The sequence below is a fragment of the Saccopteryx leptura genome, chromosome 7 (genome assembly GCF_036850995.1).
Source record: "Saccopteryx leptura isolate mSacLep1 chromosome 7, mSacLep1_pri_phased_curated, whole genome shotgun sequence".
Classification (NCBI taxonomy): domain Eukaryota; kingdom Metazoa; phylum Chordata; class Mammalia; order Chiroptera; family Emballonuridae; genus Saccopteryx; species Saccopteryx leptura.
Genome location: NC_089509.1, coordinates 43,293,087 through 43,314,401, shown reverse-complemented (window position 1 = coordinate 43,314,401; position 21,315 = coordinate 43,293,087). Strand labels below are relative to the sequence as shown.

Genomic DNA, 21,315 nt, shown 5'->3' with positions numbered 1-21,315 from the left:
TGATGCTGAGAGTACAGTCTTTTAGCAAACCATGATACTGCACAGTCCGTGTGAGACGTTGGTGGCCGAAGACAGTGCTGGCAGAGAGGAAGGCTTTCCATTTACCATCACCTTCGTCTTCATAAGCTTTTCTTCCCTCTTTCCTTTATTTGTTCCCCTGAATAAATAAAGTGCATGCAGACTACCTCTCTTTGGGATGGGTAAATGGAACATTTTCTGAAACATGACATGATGGAGACTCTAAGCAAGGCATCAGCGAATCAGAGGGAATGTGCAAAAATTCCTTAAGCCTTCTGAAGATTAATGCTCTATTATGTTCTATGAACCTGGGGCAAGAGTTGGAGCTGAATTTGCAGACAGCTTTAGGAGATTTATGTCTACCCCTGAGATGAATAACATACATGGTATTTTAGAAGTGAATTCTATGTAAAGTCTATGACAAAGTGTATGAAATCACTTCATAATATGCTGCAACACAGTTAAGTCTCCCCTAGGCACCGGGAGGTCCCTTTAATTATTTCTCAGATATTTCAGCACATGGTCTTGGAATTAAGGGCTGAACTCCAGGCTGAACTTTGAATTTGTTCACTTGTGCAGGTTGGTTAGTCTTTTGTTTTGGGGATTTTTTTTGCTTCACTTTGGAAAAAATATATAATGAGATATAATTAACATATTGCCCCACTTTCTTAGATGAGCCAAATTTCTTCAAGATCCAAGGAATAACAATGTCATTGGGAAGAAATTTTGCATTGTCTTTGTTTTGTATTTTGAGTTGTGTTCCAACTATGTCATCTATAAACTTAAAAATTTTTTATAGCTATAGAGGTCTATCTTCTGAACATTCAATATAAAGTACAAATAATATCCAACCGATAAAAAAAAATTAGAAATCAAAGTTACTTACCCAACATATGTGTTCCTGTCCGATCTCATGGATTTACTGCCAGCAGGTAAAATGGAAGCCATACTTTGTACTGTGTCAATAATCACTCCTAAGTTGATGTCAGGAAAGAAATAGATAGTGAGTTGTTATTAAATTATAAGTCAACCATAATAGTTCAGCTCCAAGTTAGAATGACACTCTCCCTTAAAACTTGTATTTTCTTCTGAAGTCACTATTAGAACTTGACTCTTGGCATTCTAAATTCCCTTACCAATTCAAAAAAACATCCTCCTTGACATGGCCTTTTATACTATAGCCCAGCTCTCAAAGCAACACTTCCCTAAGAAGATAGGCTCCCATTGAAGGTGTGGCATCCTCTCTCTCTGATCAGGTTGGCTAGCTTGTTAACTGTTGACCCATACACCTTTCCTTCACTCTGGCTTTGGTCCCAACATGGGTCTGGTATGGCACACAGACTTATTTACTTTGGGACAACCGTATATGGATCCAAGTCCTCCACTGGTTTCCATAATAACTCTACCATGTCTCCAAAATGTGTCCAGTACATGTGAGAACTTTCAGTTCCCAAACATCTCCTTTTCTCAATCCATCCTACCCGTCACCAACTTGTTTTCATTTTATGTTTACAGTGAGAAAAGCATACAAAACCATGACCTCAGAATCTCTCTTCATTTGAACTTTGCCCATTCAAATTCACACAGAAGTTCTGATAATTAAACAAAATCTGTCTCCCAGGGCTTCATTAAGGTAAACCCTAGGCTGCTCGTAAAAGCGAACAAAGCCACTATTGGAGGTCAATCCAAGTAGAATAACAAAATAAGCCCTAATACTTTTTAGAATACAAAGTTTCTCTTTTAAGAAATCCATAAATTCAATGCTTTTCTGTTGCTTCTGACTGTACACTTTGGGGGCAAAAGAAACTAGAAGACTTTAAAGAAACTTTCCTGTTTTTTTCTCAGCTGAAATTCTATGTTGGAGAGACTCAGAACATGAGTCTCATAGCTTGCAAGCAAACCAGAGCTTAAAATGTTCACAGACGCCCAAACAGCAGCAGATACAAGGCATTTCATAACGTGCATCAGTTTCTCTGTAAGAATGTGCATCATGGTGAAGAATCAAATGTCCATATCTTAACTGTGTTAGAAGATACTCCTCTTCCTGGCGATAATCACTTTGGACAAACTCCTTGACTTCCATGCCGGCCTTCCTCAGTCCATCTTGGCCAACTAGCAAAGTTTACAGAATGAGAAGGAAAGAGAACAGGAAACTAATGCAGCACTCTAAATCTTGCTAGTACTACTGCCAAGTAGACATTTGTAACTTTGCCCAAAGTTATTTAATAATCCCCCAGAAAACTGATCTTGGAAAAGGTCATGACAAGTCTGAGGCAAAATAAACCTGAAACTGTGTGCTGCTTGTATAACCTTGCTTGTGTAACCTGGGACAGGGGTTCCTGCTTCTGGTTTATAACAACATGCATGTCTTGTACCTCATGGCCACCTCGTCTACCTGCTGCCCTTTCTTTGCAACCTCTGGCAAGTTTAAGACAACATGCCCACCACCCCCGTGGGGGCTTCACACTTCTATTTGGCCGTCCATGCTGTACCTCTGAAGTTTTTTTAGAGTACAATGACAAGAATTAACAAGTTTTAGTCTAGCATTTACCTCTGGCTCTGACAGGTAAAAGTGTTAGCTAATTAGACATGTTAATAATTACTCCAGTGAATTAATTAAACTGAACATGTCTGTTTCCAGTGCAAATTCTGTCAGCCAATGATCCTGATCACCAGCAGTGCCAGGGAATGCCAGCAATGTTGTATGGACCCCGTACAACAACTCCTGAGGACATTAAGGCAAGGGGTCGTCATTTGGGTGAAGTGAAGAAAATCTTGTGGAATCTCTGAAAGTCAAGTACTAAATAATGTCTTCTGGTTAATCTGAAATCATTTTCCTTAGTTTTCAATTCTTTCAAGACTCGATCCTACTCTTATAACAGGTTGTTGCTTAACAACTTTTTTCCTTATTGACTGTATTGCAAAGTTCAGTCACCTGAATGGGCACAGAGAGAGGTTTCATTTTTAGAAAGCATGCAACACAGAAGTGCACAAGGCAAATGCAGGCCCAGCCGCTGAGCGCTTTGGGAATGAGGGCCGGGGGCCAGGCAGAGCCCTGACTCAGCCCAGCCTGGACATCAGGAGGCCCGCGTCAGCGCCACCAGACCCGTGCTCCCGAGTTTGGCCTAAGACAGCACACATCACTTCCTCCACAGTGCCAACATTTTCATATTCTCACTTCCATGACAATTTTCTACCTGACGATTTTGCCCCTCAACCTCTAATGTGGCAGAGAAGTAATCAGAGTCCCGGAGTGCTGCCGACAGGATTTGCTTCTCTCCCCGTTGGCTTGCTGTCTGTTGAATCTGTAAGATTTAATCATGCAGACTTAGAACTATACTCACCCCCTAAAGCAGTGCTCCTGTCACCATGGGGAGGGCCACAGCTAGGAATTTGGAGCTCCCAGAAGCATGGGCATACCTTGTGCCAGGCACTAAAACCACAAAGAGGATGAGATGGATGGCGTCTGCCCTAGAGGAATTTATTCCCTAGCGGGGAAGAGAGGGAAGTGGTAACAAACTCAACAGATGCTGTGAAACTCGAAGGAGAGGCCGTGAACCCACTGGGAGAGGCAGGAGCTCCTGGAAGGGTAGGATGCCTGGGCTGCATCTTGAGGAAAGATGTGTCCTGAAAAATTATGGGGGAGGAAGTTGGGGGCGTGACTAGGAGAGGCCTGTGCTACTGGCCCAGGGAACAGTGTGGAAAATGCTTAGAGATGGCAGAAGAGTGTCACATTTGGAGAACTGTTCCTATTTCTTTGTGGTTTTACTTCCACATACTTGCATCAGAACATCTCAGTCAGGGCCTTAGTGGCTTTCAGTTTTTGAGATTTCTCCTCTGTCAAAAAATAAAGAAAGACCACACAGGGTTACACTAGTTATAATACACACATTTAGTCCTTAATAGTCTGTTTTGAGATAAATGATGAATCCACATAGGGGATGTCATAATTACCACACAGTAAGCACCTAATGTAATAAGTTTGTTCATGGGCAAAGTTGCATAATGATGTAAAAGAATGTTCCTTGTTCATTCATTTGTTCCTTGTTCAGGGTTATTTTTTCTGGCAACTTCCAAATGAAAAGGGCTTAACTTACAACTTCCCTGGCTGATTTGGTGACCTTTCTTATTGGGATTACGATCCCCACAATGTAACCAAAGCTTAAATTTTCTGTTCCCCAGCCAACACTAGTGCCTCAGTGAATCAACAGCCCCCTCTGAAAAACCAGGGCAGGCCAGCAGTGCCTCAAGTGGTTCGGTCAACAGAAGCATTTAAGACTGAAAGCACCTGGCTTCTAAATGTGCTTTACTTGAATTCTTAGAAATGTTTCTGTTCTTAACGATGTTTGAGAAAAGGAAATACGAGGCACAGGATAGCAAAGAAAAGTTCAAGAAAAGCTATTTTATTGGAAATGAAGCATGATATTTTGAATCAATAGCAGTAAGAAATAAAATGTAAAAGCTTTTCTCTAAGTTCAAAATAATCACTTTCAACTTGGAATGGAGATCTGAAGGATAAGAAAAAATAATTTAAAAAACATAAAGAAGAAGAATGTTGGTAACAGTAGTGATCAAATCGGCGTTACAACAGGCCAGGCTCTGGACTGTCTCATTTAATCCTCATGACAGCCTTATGAAATAGGTATTGTTGTTTTCTCAATTTTTAGATAAAGAAATTAGAAATCGGAGAGGTGAAATAAAGTGCCCGAGATCCTTCAATAAGATGACCAAAACCAGAATTCAGACCTGGTTCTGCCCAGTGACAAAGCCACAGGAATGTTTTCTGTTTCACCATTGTTTTTAATGTTGGAGTTTTTTTGAAGAAGACACTAGTCCAAGGAGAATGGCATCAACAAGAGAAGAGAATTCGATCTGAGTCTTCAAGGTGAAGTAGATTGGGACGTGAAGAGTGTCTCTCCGCAACGCCTCACTCTGCAGGTCCTAAGGGTTGTTGATTTCATTCATTGATGAGAAAGAGGTAAATAGCTAAGCCATGATGGGTGTGTGTTATGTGGATGCTGTTAAAGAAAATAGCCCCCTTAAAATGGTAGTCTAACTGATGCTGATTTTAAAATCATTACCCAAATTCAAATTTATCATTAAAATGTCCCTCAAACACACTTTAATTTACACTTTAACTCAGGGTTCGGGAACCTATGGCTCGCGAGCCAAATGTGGTTCTTTTGATGGCTGCATCTGGCTCGCAGACAAATATTTAATAAAAAAATAATAATGTTAAAAATATAAAACATTCTCATGTATTACAATCCATTCATTTCCTATGGCTCACTTTCATGGTTGCGGCGGCTGGAGCCAATCACAGCTGTCCTCCAGGACAACACCAAATTTTTATTGGATAATGAGTAACATACATGGGTCGTTGTGAGGTCAGGAAGTAAATTTCCCTCCTTTTAATCAAGTAGTCAGCTAGCTAACTGCAGAAACCCTTTTGACGAAGAAGATGGCTAAAAGAAAAAAAGATGAAGAGTATCGTACTTTTCAGCAGGAATGGACAGAGGAATTGGCCTATGTAGAGAGAGCAGGTTCTGCAGTGTGTCTAATATGCAATGATAAAATTGCATCAATGAAACTGTCAAATATAAAGTGGTACTTCTACACATGCCATACTACATTTGCATCGAAATAGCTAGCAGAGACAGCAGGAAGAAAGCATGTCAAGAGCTACTGTGCAGAGTGCAAGCTAGTCAGCAGCAACTCCATGTTTGGATCCAACAAGGTGACTGGAATTTGGTTAGTTTTGCTGGTGCTTTAGCAATTGTGAGAAACGGAAAGCCATTCACAGATGGGGAGTATGCCAAAATATTCATGCTTGATGTTGCCAATGAACTTTTTGACGACTTTTCGGATAAAGACAAGATAATCAAACAAATAAAAGACATGCCTCTATCAGCAAGAACTGTTCACGATTGTACCATCATGATGGCAAATCAAATGGAGAAAACACAAGTGAAGGACATAAATGCATCACCATTCTTTTCTCTCGCTTTAGATGAGTCAATAGATTTAAGCCATTTATCCCAGTTCAGCGTGATTGCAAGGTATGCTGTTGGTGACACACAACATGAGGAAAGTCTTGCTGTTTTGCTTATGAAAGAGACAACAAGCGGGGAAGATTTATTCAAGTCTTTCACTGAGTTCGCTAAAGAAAAAAAATCTACCTATGGATAAACTTATTTCAGTGTGTACTGATGGTGCTCCGTGCATGGTGGGGAAAAACAGAGGATTCATAGCGCTTCTTTGTGAACATGAAAAGAGACCCATCCTAAGTTTTCACTGTATCCTACATCAGGAGGCGCTTTGTGCTCAGATGTGTGGCGAGCAGCTCGGTGAGGTGATGTTGCTGGTCATTTGGGTGGTCAACTTTATTGTTGCCCAAGCTTTAAATGATTGCCAGTTTAAAACACTGCTGGGTGAAGTTGGAAATAATTATCCTGGTCTGCTTCTGCGCAGCAATGTGCATTGGTTGTCAAGAGGGAAGGTGCTCAGCCATTTTGCGGCTTGTCTGAGCAAAATCTGGACTTTTCTTAAAATGAAAAACGTTGAGCATCCTGAGTTAGCTAACACTGAGTGGCTCCTGAAGTTCTACTATCTCGTGGACATGACTGAACATCTGAACCAGCTCAATGTGAAAATGCAAGGCATTGGAAATACAGTCTTATTCCTTCAACAAGCAGTGTTTGCATTTGAAAACAAGCTGGAACTCTTCATCGCCAACATTGAAACAGGTTGTTTACTACACTTTGAAAAACTGGGAGAGTTTAAAGATGCATGCACAGCAAGTGACCCTGCTCAACATCTTGATCTCCAGCAGCTAGCAGGCTTCACATCTAATCTCCTGCAGTCATTCAAAGCGCGCTTTGGAGAATTTCGTGAGCTCACTTGTCTTTTTAAGTTCATCACCCATCCACACGAGTGTGCAGTGGACAGCGCCAACCTGAGTTACATCCCTGGTCTCCATCAGAGATTTTGAGCTACAAGCTGCTGACCTGAAGGCCTCAGACATGTGGGTGAATAAGTTCAAGTCGCTGAATGAAGATTTGGAAAGACTTGCACAACAGCAAGCAGAGTTGGCGAGCAAACACAAGTGGGGAGAAATGAAAAAACTTCAACCTGTGGACCAGCTGATTGTCAAAACTTGGTACGGTCTTCCCATCACATGCCACACACTGCAGTGTGTGAGTATTGCTGTACTGACAATGTTTGGCTCTACGTATGCATGTGAGCAGTCTTTCTCACATCTAAAGAATCTTAAGACCAACCTACGATCACGTTTAACGGATGGAAGTTTCAACACCTGCATGAAGCTTAACCTCACCACATATCAACCAGACTACAAAGCCATCAGCAAAACCATGCAGCACCGGAAGTCACATGAATGGTAAAAAGTACTTTATTCATCATTGGTTAGCAACAGCATAACAACATTATTAAAAAGAATTCAGAAACTTATTGTACTTTAAAAGTGTTGGTCTTATATAAAATGCACACATTTACTTGTATTTAGTGTTAAATATATTGTACGACTCTACAGAATTACATTTTAAAATATGTGGCATTCATGGCTCTCTCAGCCAAAAAGGTTCCCGACCCCTGCTTTAACTCATCTCAAGCTTACCACTTCATTTTACCCCAAAAGCTGGGTCTGATTTAGCAATCTGCTTGCAGCAAGTGCTGTCTGGCCCTGCGTGGCCCCTGAGAGGACTGTGAAGGCCCAGGCTGAGAGTCTCTACATTGCCTGCGGGTTGTCCGTTCCGGTGACTCGATGCCCCCAAGATGAAAGCCCGCGTTTGATTGCCAGCCCCGTATGAAGGCACCCTGGTGAACTGGCTGGAAAGAGGCGCTGTAAATTTGACAAACCTCACCCTGAAGTGAGAGGAAGGGCTGTTTTCCTTGGAACTCAAGGAGGGTTCAGTCCTAACCTCTAACAGAAAAATGAGGTTATTACTGCTGCTGCCCAAGAGGGCTCAGATGGGAAAATAATGCTAATACATCATGGAGGTGGTGAATTCCAAGCCCAGACAGTCATGAAATTTCAAAGCTGACTGATTCTAATTTGGGTTTGGCTGAATGACAGATAACAGTGCTTTACAGTCTTCTCCTAACACGACTCAGGCCGATTCTTTGGTGAAACATTAACTTTTTTTCTGAAGAAGTAGACAACCTTGAGTACAGAACCAGGGTCACAGTCACATTTCTGTTAATGCCGCACCTCAGGAACATCATGACTTTCCAAAAGCATGATTTCTTTGAACACTTCACCTTGGATTTGTGTTTCATTTTCAGTTGTGATGATTGTGAGTATTGCTGGGGGGATTTTAAGTTAGGCGGTATTCTTTAAATTTTTAATTATAAAATCTTTAAAATATATAGAAATGTGAAGCTGTAACAGAAGCCTGTGTAGTTGCCACACAAATTTAACAATTGCTAATGTTTTGCCATATTTAACACAGACTTAGAATAAACAAAGAATCCATTAAAGCCCTCCCTACCTTCCTTACCTTCAGTTTACTTTCGTTTTCTTCCCAGAGGCAACCACGACCCTAAGGTTGGTGGATATCCTTCTGGGGCATATTTAAAAGCTATTACTTTTTTAAAAAATTAAATATATTGAGGATGGCATTGGTTAATAAGATGATATAAGTTTCAAGTGTACAATTCTATGATACATCACTTGTATATTGTGTTGTGTGGAACTATTACTTTTCAGTATGAAATTACACGGGCAGTTTCCAAGGTCCCAGTTTAACACATGGTTTTCAGGTCTAATCCCCATGTCCTGTAGGTCAGGACCACGACTGTGCATCCTGCAAAACGCCAGCTGCCTTGGCACGAGGCTCTCCTCCCTCAGTGGGCCATGATGACCTCAGCTTGTGAGTTGACGTTTTTCATTTCTAAACCAGAGTTAGCCCTTTCATACCTTATGGCTCACCCATGTTAATGTTTACACCGTAGCCTTTTAGCTTACTTAATAAGAAATATCCATGTGACTTATTTTTCCATGTTGCTCGCACATACTTTGTTTAATAAACAAAGATAATACTGTAAAAATTAGAGGAGTTTCTGAATTGACTTGGTCCTTCAGGAAAAAGAAAAACATAGTTTGATATAAAGAATATGGGACAAGGCTCAAATTTTTCTTTAAAATAGCCTTGATTTTTGTTAAGCACTAAAAATAGCCTCTGTCTCTTAAGCACTAAAGAATTGACACAAGCAGTTTTGGGACTTATGATCCTGTTTTTCCAATATCAGCATTTCACACAATTCTGCTATATCCTCTAATTTATGAGAATGTATCTATGCTTTCATTTTCCTGATAATCCTTAAGTCTTATGTCTCTAACTCACTGGACATGCAACAACATTTAGAATAGGACACAGCATGGCACACTACATTTTTTTTATAAGATGGTATCTAAGTATTTTATTTTTATTTATTTATTCATTTTTAGAGAGGATAGAGAGAGGGTGAGAGAGAAACAGAAACAGAGAGAGAGAAGGGGGGAGGAGCTGGAAGCATCAACTCCCATATGTGCCTTGACCAGGCAAGCCCAGGGTTTTGAACCGGCCACCTCAGCATTTCCAGGTTGACGCTTTATTCACTGCGCCACCACAGGTCAGGCATTTTTAAAAAAATTTTTTTTCAAAGATTTTATTTATTCATTATAGAGAGGGGAGAGAGAGAGAGAGAGAGAGAGAGAGAAGGGAGGGAGAAGCTGGACGCATCAACTCCCATATGTGCCTTGACCAGGCAAGCCCAGGGTTTTGAACTACATTTTTTAACATCAAATTTTACTTGAAAATAAAATAAATGCCTTTAAGACAATACTTTAAAAACATTACAACATGTGGTTTTCTAACAAATAGCCTGGGTTCCTGAACATCTTTCCTCTCTTTTTATCAGAACCTGGCGCTTTCTCCTTTGTTGGGGTGAGGGGAGGGTCAGGGGGACAAACGCAAAGGTGTTCCAAGCCTAATTCTAATCCTCCGGGGTGTTTTTTTTTTGCTTTAATCCTTCTTCATTCCCACAATGATAACATAGTCTGGTGAACAAAATGCAGAGGCTGGGATTTTGGTAAAAATGTCACAATTTTGTTTCAAAGTTAAAAAAAAAACATTGCAAAGTTTGGCAAGTTTTGATTTGAGTTGAACTAGCTAAGAAAGAGAACTATGTCCTTAATAAGCTGGATGAGAGGAGAGCATCAAGATTTATAAGAACAGACCAACAATGTACCAAATGATGCATTGTCCTTGAGTGTAATTTGTGTGTGGATAAATGGGAACTCATTTTATTTGGAGAAAAGCCGTATTCTTGGCTCTGGAAGCAGAAAGAGTAAGCGCAATTCCATCACAGAATATGGATGCTGTTTTGTTTCAAAATGGTAGACTAACAAATTGCACCAACAGAGGCAAGATGTTGTACCGAAAAAATCATTCTTTTTTAGACAAATGGACCCATATATCATTGGGCAGGTTCATCATCCTTCTAAATGTTATTTTTGGGTTTTTTTTTCTTAGTAAAGTGAGAAAAATAGTAATTACCATGCAGGAGTGTTAAAAAAATAAAACAAGAAAATATATTAAATACCTGGTTTATAAGCACATAATAAAGGATGACATTATTTTAATATCATCTACTATTTTATTACCACAACATACGTATTTTTTCAAATTATGGACCATACAAATAAAGAACTGTGAAATGGAATCCGAATCACTTAGTGAGAAGTAAGGAAGCTCTGATGGGGAGATGGCAGGTGTGCTGCGGGGTAAGGCCGGCAGTGTCCGTGTGTTCTAAGCAAGGCTCTCTCCAGAGTCAGACTTCAAACCCAGAAGGTGATTACACAGAACAGCCTGGATGTCTCCGTGCAAATAGGGCCTGGCAAACAGGAAAGTGATTCCCGTGATACATTTCAGTGAGTGCAGTTAGCTCTCCATTTATCCACAGTGATTATGTGCAGGAACAATGAGTCAGGCAGCATGTGGCTCACCACTCTCTCAGTGACTCTGACACGTTCTAACTCATTTGGCCTTTCTCTGCCAGATGCACGCTCATCAGTGGAGAGCACGCACAGTGGCAGGTAGGGGAGGAAATATTGGAAAAGCATTTTTCAACTCTTTTTCTTAAAATATACATGAGATTCTGGATATGTATTGAAAGGCAATAAAATCGGAATTTGGAAGAGGTATTTGTACCCCCGTGTTCATGGGAGCACTATTCACAATAGCCAAGGAATGGAAACAACCTAAATGTCTGGTGGCAGATGACTGAATTTTAAAAAGTGGCATATATACATACACTGGATTATTACTCAGCCTTAGAAAAATAAAGGGCATCCTGCCGTCTGTGACAACATGGGAGAAACTGAAGGAAATTATGCTAAAGGAAAGCCAGGCCCAGATAGACAAATACTACAGGATCACGTTTATGTAGATTCTAGAGGAGTTCAGCTCAGAAGCAGAGGTAGAGTGGTGGTTGTCAGGAAGAGGGAGTAGAAATGGGGGTTGTTGGTCAAAGGGTGCAAACTTTCAGTTCCATGAGAGGAATAAGTTCCGGAGAGTCTGTGTGTCCCAATGGAACTCTAGGTAACAATACTGCGTTGTGTATTCGGAATTTACTAAGAGGGTAAACCTTAAGTATTCTCACCACACACACATACACACAAAGAAAGATAGAAGAAAAATAGTAATTAGGTGAGGTGATAGATGTTAATTTGCTTGATTATGGTGATTGATTATTTCACAATGTGAATGTATACCAAAACATCAAGTTGTATACCTTAAATAGATAAAAAATTTTGTTTGTCAATTATACCTCAATAAAGCTAAGGGGGAAAAAAATTAAAAAGAACCTTCATTCTTAAAGACATGTGAAGTATCTTTAATTTTTATCTTAGTGTAAAATCATGTAACTGTGTCAGTGTAAATAAAATTGTGACCTTTTTATATTCTTAAAACTAAAGTAGAAATAGGAGAAATGTGCCAGTAGAAAAATAATGAGTGAAATAGAGTGGATTCAGCATGATTTAATTGCCTTTTTATTTGCCTGGTTCCCCAGACTGTGTCTAATGACCATAGGCGATTCGTGTACGTGATCTTGTCTCCTCTTCACAACAACCTTGTAACGTAGATACATACACTTCATGACAGTGCTAATCCATTGGCCCAGGCCCTTCAGGTGAACAGTCCAGGTCTCTCTGATGCTAAATTTCACACTCTTTTCCAAACCTTGTTCACTCTACCTGAAAAGCAGATTCAGAATCAAATTTTTATATTTTGAGTATCCTATAGGACCATATGCAAATAGTTGCTTACTTAATATTTTTGTTGAATAATGTGTCACAGAGAAGAAACAACAGATTGGGAATCAGAAGACTAGGTAGGGTTCTAGTCCCAGTTCTATAATTAACTGGCTATGTGACCACAAGGTAATCATGTAACTTTTTTTTATGCTGCAACTAAGAGTTGAGGCTTCTTTTTTTTTTCTTAAGACTTTATTTATTCATTTTAGAGAGGAGAGAAGGAGGAGAGAGAGAGAGAGAGAGAGAGAGAGAGAAGAGGGGAGGAGCAGGAAGCATCAACTCCCATATGTGCCTTGACCAGGCAAGCCCAAGGTTTTGGACCGGCGACTTCAGCATTCCAGGTCGATGCTTTATCCACTGCGCCACCACAGGTTAGGCCATGTAACTTTTTTTGTTTAAATCTATTAAATGGGTTGGATTCTTCACTTAGGTCAAGAGACTGGAGCGTATGTTGCAAGGATGTTTGAGTCTAGGTGGGGACAGGTAGAGATATCTTATCTGGGGTGGGTAGGGGTGTCCGGTGTGAATGACAGCAACGTAAGTGGGAGAGCTGCTGGGAACCCCAGGATAATTCAGGTTTGGGTCCATTCACAAGACAGAAACCACACAGTAATTTGAACAAGGGGCACTTTAATATAAAGACTTATTAACTGTAGATTGACTATAAAGAATCTTAAAAAGCAGATATAAGGTCAACCACTAACCTGAGGTCTGAAACAAAACACCCAGGAAAGGGCCCCTCAGGCCAAGGCTGAGATCCAGAGCTCAGAGGGCATGACTATGACTCACTGAATGCCAAAGAAGTTCCTGTAGTGCCGGATCAGTGGAGCCTGCTGGAAATCCTCCTGCTAGGGTGTCAGGGAAAGCTCTTGGGTTTCCAGGAGGCGACTTGCCAGAGGTGTCTCACTATAAGAGAGAGTGCCTGAAGGCTTCCAGGAGGAGCTGCTGGCCACAGGGCCCCGTGGGAGCCAGGCACTAGAAATGGTGTGTGTCCTGCAGGAGAGAAAGGCTTGAGAAGTCCCCCACTGGGTGGTAGCTGGGAGTCAGAGAAGCTCCGCAACACAGGAGCTGGACACAGGAGAGGCGGCCCTGCTACAGGAGCCGCATGCTTGAGATATCAGCAGAGTGTGGCACTGGGGGAGTCACTGCACTGCGGGACTGGGCCCAGAGAAGCCGTTTGTAGTGCAGGAGCCATTGCTGAGGAGTCACGGGCAGTACAGCAGCGGGGGCTGGGAGACTGTGCCTGCAGGAGCCCATACTGCAAAGCCCACCAAGAACACTTGGTGTCAGACAGCAAACCTCTTTCTCCTGCAATCTTTCTCTAGCACCACTTACTAACGTAGCAAAAACTGTGCCAGTGGGCATAGGAGAGCTGTCTGAAGGGTCCAGCTCCATTTTCACAGAGCAAGCAGAATGGGTAACTTTGGAGCTGAGAGGCAATAACATGTACAGATTGGCATCAAAAGCCATTTTCTAAAACAAAACATATAGCAGCCCTGGTCAGTTGGCTCAGTGGTAGAGCATTGGTCCAGTGTGCGGAAGTCCTGGGTTTGACCCCCCAGTCAGGGCACACAGGAGAAGTAACCATCTGCTTCCCTTTCCCCCTTCTCTCCCTCTTCCCCTCCCGCAGCCAGTGGCTCAACTGATTTCAGCATCGGCCCTGACTGCTAAGAATAGCTTGGTTGTTCCCAGTGCATCAGCCTCAGGTGCTAAAAATAACTCAGTACTCAAGCATCAGCCCCAGAAAGGGTTGCTGGGTAGATCCTGGACGGGGTGCATGCAGAAGTCTGTCTCACTACTTCGCCTCCTCTGACCTAAAAAAAAGAAAAAGAAAACAAAAACATATGACTTCATAAGTATGACTTTTTGTAACAGAGCAATCATTTATTCCAGAGGCAGCCGGCCAAAGATCTGATGACCACACTCAGGCCCTATGGACAGCAAAGAGCTTAAAATTTTTTTAATCTAAATGCTTGAAGAAAGGCTATGTGTGCTGTGCTTTCCCATAGTCCTTAGTAACTCCCCGTTAGCTTAACCCCTGCAGCCAGCTTCACACAGAGACATGCCAGGTCTCTGGGGTCATTTGAATTTGTGAACCTTGACCATCTATCTGCTTTATTTTACAGATGAGAAAACTAAGGCTCAGAGAAATAGAAGGGCATCCTTAAATTAGCTACATATGCCATCTCGGCCACATTCAAACAAAATACAGGTTGGAGGTAACAAATAAAGCTGTCTCTAATGTTAAGTTGTCTCAAATGTTGCACTGGATTTGAGTTGTTTGTATTGCATAGATTTCTCTTATTTACATAAAATCAGGAAGCTGTTGGAAGAAATGTGTTTGGGTAATTCTCTGTGGCAAGAAAATAGCCAAGAGCTTATGAAGATTTGTTCCTCCCTGGGTCACTGCCCTGATATGAAGTTTGCCCTCATGTATAATCCCATCCCGAATCTCTTCAAACTCAATCACCACCTCACCATCTGTAGTTACTACTACAAAAATGACTCCACGGATTCCCATTTCACCCCTCGCCTTTTGTCAAAGCCATTATTTTCCTACTGCTGACGTTATAGAGATTCTCATCACTTTACTAGAATGGGAAATCTATACTATTTTCATTAAACTCAATTTTAGGTGACTTCCAAATTTAAAATGATTTCACATATTTGGCCAGGTAAAAAAAAAAAAATAAACCTTAATTTTAAAGTTTTCTCAGGATTGCTGATGTTTATGATAGTAGCAATGTCTTCCTACTACAGAATATAGATGGTATGTCTAATGCTTTTATACACAGAATTTTATTTAAAATAAATCTTCAGAAATTTTATCTGCTAATACCCTTTTATTTTTAATAAAAAAGCCTAATTTTAAATACTTTACAGTTTAAAAATGCTAAGGTGACACATAATTTTAAAAACACTCCAGTTAATTCCAAAGAGAAACTTAAGAAATCTCCACAACTTAATTCTAGTAAAAAATAAATGACACCTCTAAAAGTTTAGGTATTAAAATTTTAGGTAAATAAATGGGTTTCAGAAATTACTCTTGATTACAGTACTTATAACCAAAGAATGGATATAATAATAATTTGGGATTTGGGAAACAGGACATTTTACATATCTTCTCTTCCAGAAATAGGTCATCATTTCGCTTCTGGAAGTTTTAGTTTATCTTAATCCATGAAGCAGGTGGGAGTCCACATTTCTTTATAATATTTGCCCTCACTATTCCCACAAAGGCAAAAAAGAGAGATGCTCTATAGCTGGTATCTCCTTCAGACTTTATCATTGCCCTAGTAGAGAAGGAGCTTTGTTTGTTTTTAACATCAAAATTATATTCTAAGGTATAATCCTAGTGATTCTGTTCATTCAAAAAATTCTGAGTGCCTTCCTCTGGCAAGCCCTGTTCTGTGTACTAGGAACACAGCAGAAACCAGAAACCAGAGAGTTCCTGCTCACATGTAGCCTGTATTCTGCAGGAGGAGACGGGAGTTTGGTTAATGGGGTAATCATGAAGTCTGACAGAGGATGAGTGGAGAACCGTGAAGCAGGAAGAGGACGGGGTGCCTTCCCAGGTGGGTGAGGGATGCGGCTCAGAGTGATCAGGAAAGCCCTTCCAGATAAAGTGATAGTTCCGAAAAATGTAAATTATTCAAGGAAAGACTATGCTGATATTGCAAGTATTTCCTCTAAAACTGCTGAAGCCGACACAAAGGGATGATTGTGAAACTGTGTCAGAGGGCGGGCAGGGGAGAAAAAGGGGGAAACAGCGGATTGGGTTCTTTCTAACATTGGATTGAGGGCCTGTGAAACATTAGGGACTCAACTACTGGGTGTTGAATCTGAGCACCGTCAGGCTTCCAACCTTATATAAATCAAGTTAATGCAGCCGTCCTATCCAGAACAGTATTTCAGAATGCCGGTGTGATGACCTCCCTTATAGTTAAGCCACTTCCTGTCTCTGCGCCTCATCCATCTGGTGGTGCTGCGAAGGGAAGAGAACAGATGTGATCTCAGAAAGGATAAGAATAGAGCAGCTGGTAAGGGAAGTCCCAGTCAAACAAGAAAAGAGTGAGCACCTCCTGTCCCAGAAGCAGTAGAGTAGACTATGGAAGAAGAGCGGTATAGTTTCTTCTTTGCATCCTATCCCCGGGTCAAAACCCAAGGCATGGTGGGTGGTGCCAGACAGTGAATAGGGGATTCACGTGAAAGAATCTGGAACATCAGAAACCCCACGCTTCTCGCCCTGGCCGGTTGGCTCAGCAGTAGAGCGTCGGCCTAGCGTGCGGAGGACCCGGGTTCGATTCCCGGCCAGGGCACACAGGAGAAGCGCCCATTTGCTTCTCCACCCCCCCTCCTTCCTCTCTGTCTCTCTCTTCCCCTCCCGTAGCCAAGGCTCCATTGGAGCAAAGATGGCCCAGGCGCTGGGGATGGCTCCTTGGCCTCTGCCCCAGGCGCTAGAGTGGCTCTGGTCGCGACAGAGCGACGCCCCGGAGGGGCAGAGCATCGCCCCCTGGTGGGCAGAGCGTCGCCCCTGGTGGGCGTGCAGGGTGGATCCCGGTCGGGTGCATGCGGGAGTCTGTCTGACTGTCTCTCCCTGTTTCCAGCTTCAGAAAAATGCAAAAAAAAAAAAAAAAAGAAACCCCATACTTCTCTCCGCTGCCTGAGGAAAGCTGCGTACCCTTGGCTGAAAACCCTGAATGTGAACACATGCCCCGGAGCAATAATGGAGAAGCCAAGGGAAGGGGCCAGAGGAGATCCTGAGGCAGAACTCCCGGCTTCCCAAGGCCCATTCCGGGCACCTGCAGCTGCACCGGCCAATATGGTAGCAGCTAGACACGTAGGCTACTTAAATTAAAATCTAAAGTTATCAAAATTAGAAAAAACTTAAAATTTGGTGCTTTGGCCACCCAGTTCAATTGCCGATGGCTACTGCATTGAAAAGCACAGAGTAGCCTGACCTGTGGTGGCGCAGTGGATAAAGCGTCAACCTGGAAATGCTGAGGTCGCCGGTTCAAAACCCTGGGCTTGCCTGGTCAAGGCACATATGGGAGTTGATGCTTCCAGCTCCTCCCCACCTTCTCTCTCTGTATCTCTCTCCTCTCTCTCTCTTCCTTTCTCTCTCTTCTCTAAAATGAATAAATAAAATTAAAAAAAAAAAAAAAATCCTGTTAAAAAAAAAAAAAAGAAAAGCACAGAGTAAAACTTTCCATCACTGCAGAAAGTTCTATCAGACAGCTCTGGTCTAAAGCCGGAGTCACACGCTTTTTCTCTAAAGAGCCAGACAGTGAATGGTTTTGGCATTGTGAACAGGACGATCTTCATCACAGCTCAGCACTGCAGTTGTAGCATGAAAGCAAGCACAGTTCACATGTAAATGAACTGGCATGGCCATGTTTCAATACAACTTTACTTATGAAATTGGGCTTTGGTCTGAGGGCCACAGCGTGCTCATCCCTGATCCAAAAGTTGCCACATGCCTCAGTGATGGCACAGGAACCGCTGAGAGCACTGGTGGACTAGAGGTCCCTGGGATAGGACCCAATTGCCCCAATCTGTGTACTCAAAGATGAGGCAGGTCCAGGTGCAGAGCGTCAGACAGCCACCGTGGACCAGACAGCACACACACAGATTCGAGGCCGTGTCAAGGAGGAACAGGCGCAGAGGGAAGAAACCTTACAGACCAACCCCAGGTGAGTCATACCATCTCAGACTGGCTGTAGAAGGGGAAGAGACAGCGATAGCATTGGTGGCCAAATGTAGGTGTCACCACTCGCTGTCCCAGCCCCCTCTCCACTCCCGCTCTCCCACACCTCCATAGTAGGGACAGAGGAACTCAGGAAGAAGATTAGATCCATTCTAGAAAACAAATAAGCCACCATTTCTTTGTATCTCTAAGTTAGGGTGAAGATAGGAGTTCAGCACTGCTACAGAATGTTTTCTCACATGCACGTGCACAGAGCCTAGGAAAGGAAATCTTCGCACTCTTTCTAGGAGCTCTGGTTTGAGTTAGCTCATCTCTGCAGCCCGACCAGGGCCTCCCTGTGACTGCTGATATGCACGAAAGCACTGGGTGAAGAGCACACTGGCCTCAGAGGGAGAGAACCTGGCTCAGCTTAACAGTCTCTCCTAGACCTTCTAACCACTCTAGGCCTCAATGACTTACTCGGCCACACGGCAGGGTAAATCAAATCCTAAGTTCTTACCCACTTCAGCAAACAATTTTTATGATTTGTCTAAAAGACGTCTGACTGGGGTTGTAGCCTGTGACTATAATTAACATAGTGAACCTGATCACGGGTCAATGAATAAAGTCTTGGCTTTATTAATAAGTTTCTACTGAGTCACTGAAAAGACATTTGATACGCAGATGGTTTTAAGATTATTTTATCACTAAGGGAATAATGCACAGGGCAGAGTCCAGGAGAAGTACCCAACACAGAGCTTCTGTTCTCTCCCAGTGCAGTCAGGACACATTGCCACCAGAGCACCACTGTGTGACAGTATGCATTGAGTAGTGCTAACCAGAGAAACTTGCCCAAGCCTTGGTATTCAGAGAGTTTTCTTCAGGCTCCCTCACAGAGACTTGATTGATTGATTGATTGATTGTCCACATGGTTAATCTCAGTCTCTAGGTCAATCTTAGGCCATAACGTTAATCTTTTTGGCCTAGCTAACACTATTATAAGACTTAGATATGTGTAGCAATCACCTACCCTAAGATGATATAAAGTGGCCAGTCCCCACCATAAGTCATTGTTGGGCTAGCCAGTATAATCCAAAGCCCTCAAGCACAGACACTCCTATAAATTTCCAAAGACCCAGAGCTTACTTCCCAACAGCTTTAAAGGCAAACACCTGACCTTCTCTTTGGGCAAAGCCCAAATTTTAGTACACACAAGTACACAGGAGGCTCATTTATTCATTTATTGCCAAATAAATGAAAGAATTAGGTGTTGGCTGTTATGCCATATTTGTTGGCTAGATGTGATATTACTTTAAAATAGAAACTCCTAGAGAGCTGCCTGTTTCCTCTGTACAGAGCTTCACACAGTGTCATGTAACATTCATGAGCCCAACTCCTGTTCATAGCAGCATTATTCACAACAGCCAAAACATTGAAGCCATCTAAATGTACTTTGACAGACAAATGGATAAGCAAAATGTAGTATATACATACAATAAAATATTATCCTTAAAAGGGAATAAAATTCTGACACATGCTACCACATGGACAAATGTTGAGGACATTAGGCTAAGTGAAATAAGCGAGACACAAAAGGAAAAATACTGTCTAATTCCATTTAGATGAGCTAACTAGAGTAGTCAAAATCTTAGAGGCAGAAAACAGTGGTTGCCCAAGGGGAGGTGGGAATGGGGAGTTATTGTTTAATGGATACAGAGTTTCAATATTTCAAGATTAAACAAAGTTCTGGGGATGAATGGCGGTGATGATTGAACAACATTGTGAATGAACTTAATACCACAAAACTGTACAGTTATTTTTTTTTTTAGATGATGAATTTTATGTGACATGTATTTTACACTACCCACTGGGCCCTTAGACTCATTGCTGGGTTTTAATTTTTTACCTGCTTTTGTCTTCAAGTTCTTCCCTTTTGGCAAATACCCATAACCTTCCCCCTTCCCCACAGCATTGCCAAAAAAACACAGGACATCAAGTAAATCTAGATTTTAGATAAACATATAATTTTTTAATATGTCCCATACAATATGCTAAATCTGGCAACCTTAAGATCATCCCTTTTTTTTTTTTTTTAAAAGAGAGAGACAGGAAGGGAGAGAGTGAGGAGCATCAACTCATAGCTGCTTTCACTTTAGTTGTGCATTGATTGCTTCTCAGGTTGAAGAGAGTGGGAAGCACCAACTCAAAAATAAATTATCCACTAAAAACGGAAAGGGTGTATACTTAGAAGACCTTGTCAGTTAGGGAAAAAGGCACCTGATTTTTTTAGGAAACGCATGTGCCAGGATGGCTGGGCCGCCTCCCTGCATCTCAGTATGCCTATATCACCCCCTGAAAATGAAACGTTACTACCTTCCTTGTTGGTTTTGTGAAGACTTGGTGAAATGTTGTCTGTGAATAGCAGGGCTTGGTAGTGTAGTAATCATTGTCTTCTCTCCAAGTAAAATTTAATTCATTTTAGTTATGTTCCACTTTAGGTTGGATTCTGAAGAACAGATATCTTTCAGTATGTCCTCAGCACAGTGCTGTTGGCTTCTGCCCCTGGGACCCCTTCCTTTCTCGGCATCTCACCAAAAATTTTCAATCATCACTGAAGCTAATTTAATCATATATAAAAAGCCTCCCTGGGTTTATAAATTCCATAAGAAAAAAGAGTTAAACAAATTAGGTTGCTAAAAAATGAAAGACAGTCCATACATACATTTCTCCGAGTGTCCCAAATGAATTTTGATACCTCGCAATTAGTTATATTACCTGCTTCTCTGTGCCACCTGGTTTCAAATTCCACATTCATACTTGATAGCAACAAATTAGAAACTCATGTTTAAAATTTCCTGGAGTAATAGAATTTTTTTTTTTTTACAGAGATAGAGTCAGACAGGAACGGAGAGAGATGAGAAGCATCAATCATCAGTCTTTCGTCGCGACACCTTAGTTGTTCATTGATTGCTTTCTCATATGTGCCTTGACCGTGGGCCCTCAGCAGACCGAGTAACCCCTTGCTCGAGCCAGCGACCTTGGGTCCAAGCTGGTGAGCTTTGCTCAAACCAGATGAGCCCACACTCAAGCTGGCGACCTCGGGGTCTCGAACCTGGGTCCTCTGCATCCCAGTCCGACGCTCTATCCACTGCACCACCGCCTGGTCAGGCTGGAGTAATAGAAGTTTTGTCTGCTTTCTTCACTAAGTAAATGCCAGATGCTTCTTATTCTAAGGTCTCTTTTAGAACTAGAATTTTATGGTTGGTGTAAATGGGTTTTTTTTTAACTCTTA

The 21,315-nt window shown here is 41.8% G+C and overlaps 1 protein-coding gene and 1 long non-coding RNA gene across 5 annotated transcripts in view; one reads left to right on the top strand and one right to left on the bottom strand.

Annotated features, from left to right (window-relative positions):
- UPP2 (uridine phosphorylase 2) overlaps positions 1-1,306 on the bottom strand; it is a 34,202-nt gene extending 32,896 nt beyond the window's left edge. Inside the window, exons 1-2 of one of the 3 annotated variants that reach the window (XM_066345970.1) lie at positions 1,155-1,306; positions 905-992 (exon numbers count right to left, since the gene is read on the bottom strand). In XM_066345970.1, coding sequence (XP_066202067.1) covers positions 905-966 — 62 coding nt within the window. In that variant the 5' untranslated portion in view covers positions 967-992; positions 1,155-1,306. Of the gene's footprint in view, positions 1-904 lie in introns of all 3 variants that reach the window. The other 2 variants (XM_066345971.1, XM_066345969.1) reach the window with 2 other exon arrangements.
- A 6,918-nt stretch (positions 1,307-8,224) lies between these two features.
- LOC136378589 (uncharacterized) lies at positions 8,225-15,902 on the top strand. 2 transcript variants are annotated; one of them, XR_010746625.1, is made up of 4 exons: positions 8,225-8,333; positions 8,822-8,909; positions 14,464-14,556; positions 15,817-15,902. It is a non-coding gene; the product is annotated as an uncharacterized lncRNA (long non-coding RNA). The 2 variants fall into 2 exon arrangements; XR_010746624.1 differs by lacking the exon at positions 15,817-15,902 and having other exon boundaries at positions 14,464-14,585.
- The last annotated feature ends 5,413 nt before the right edge of the window (positions 15,903-21,315 follow it).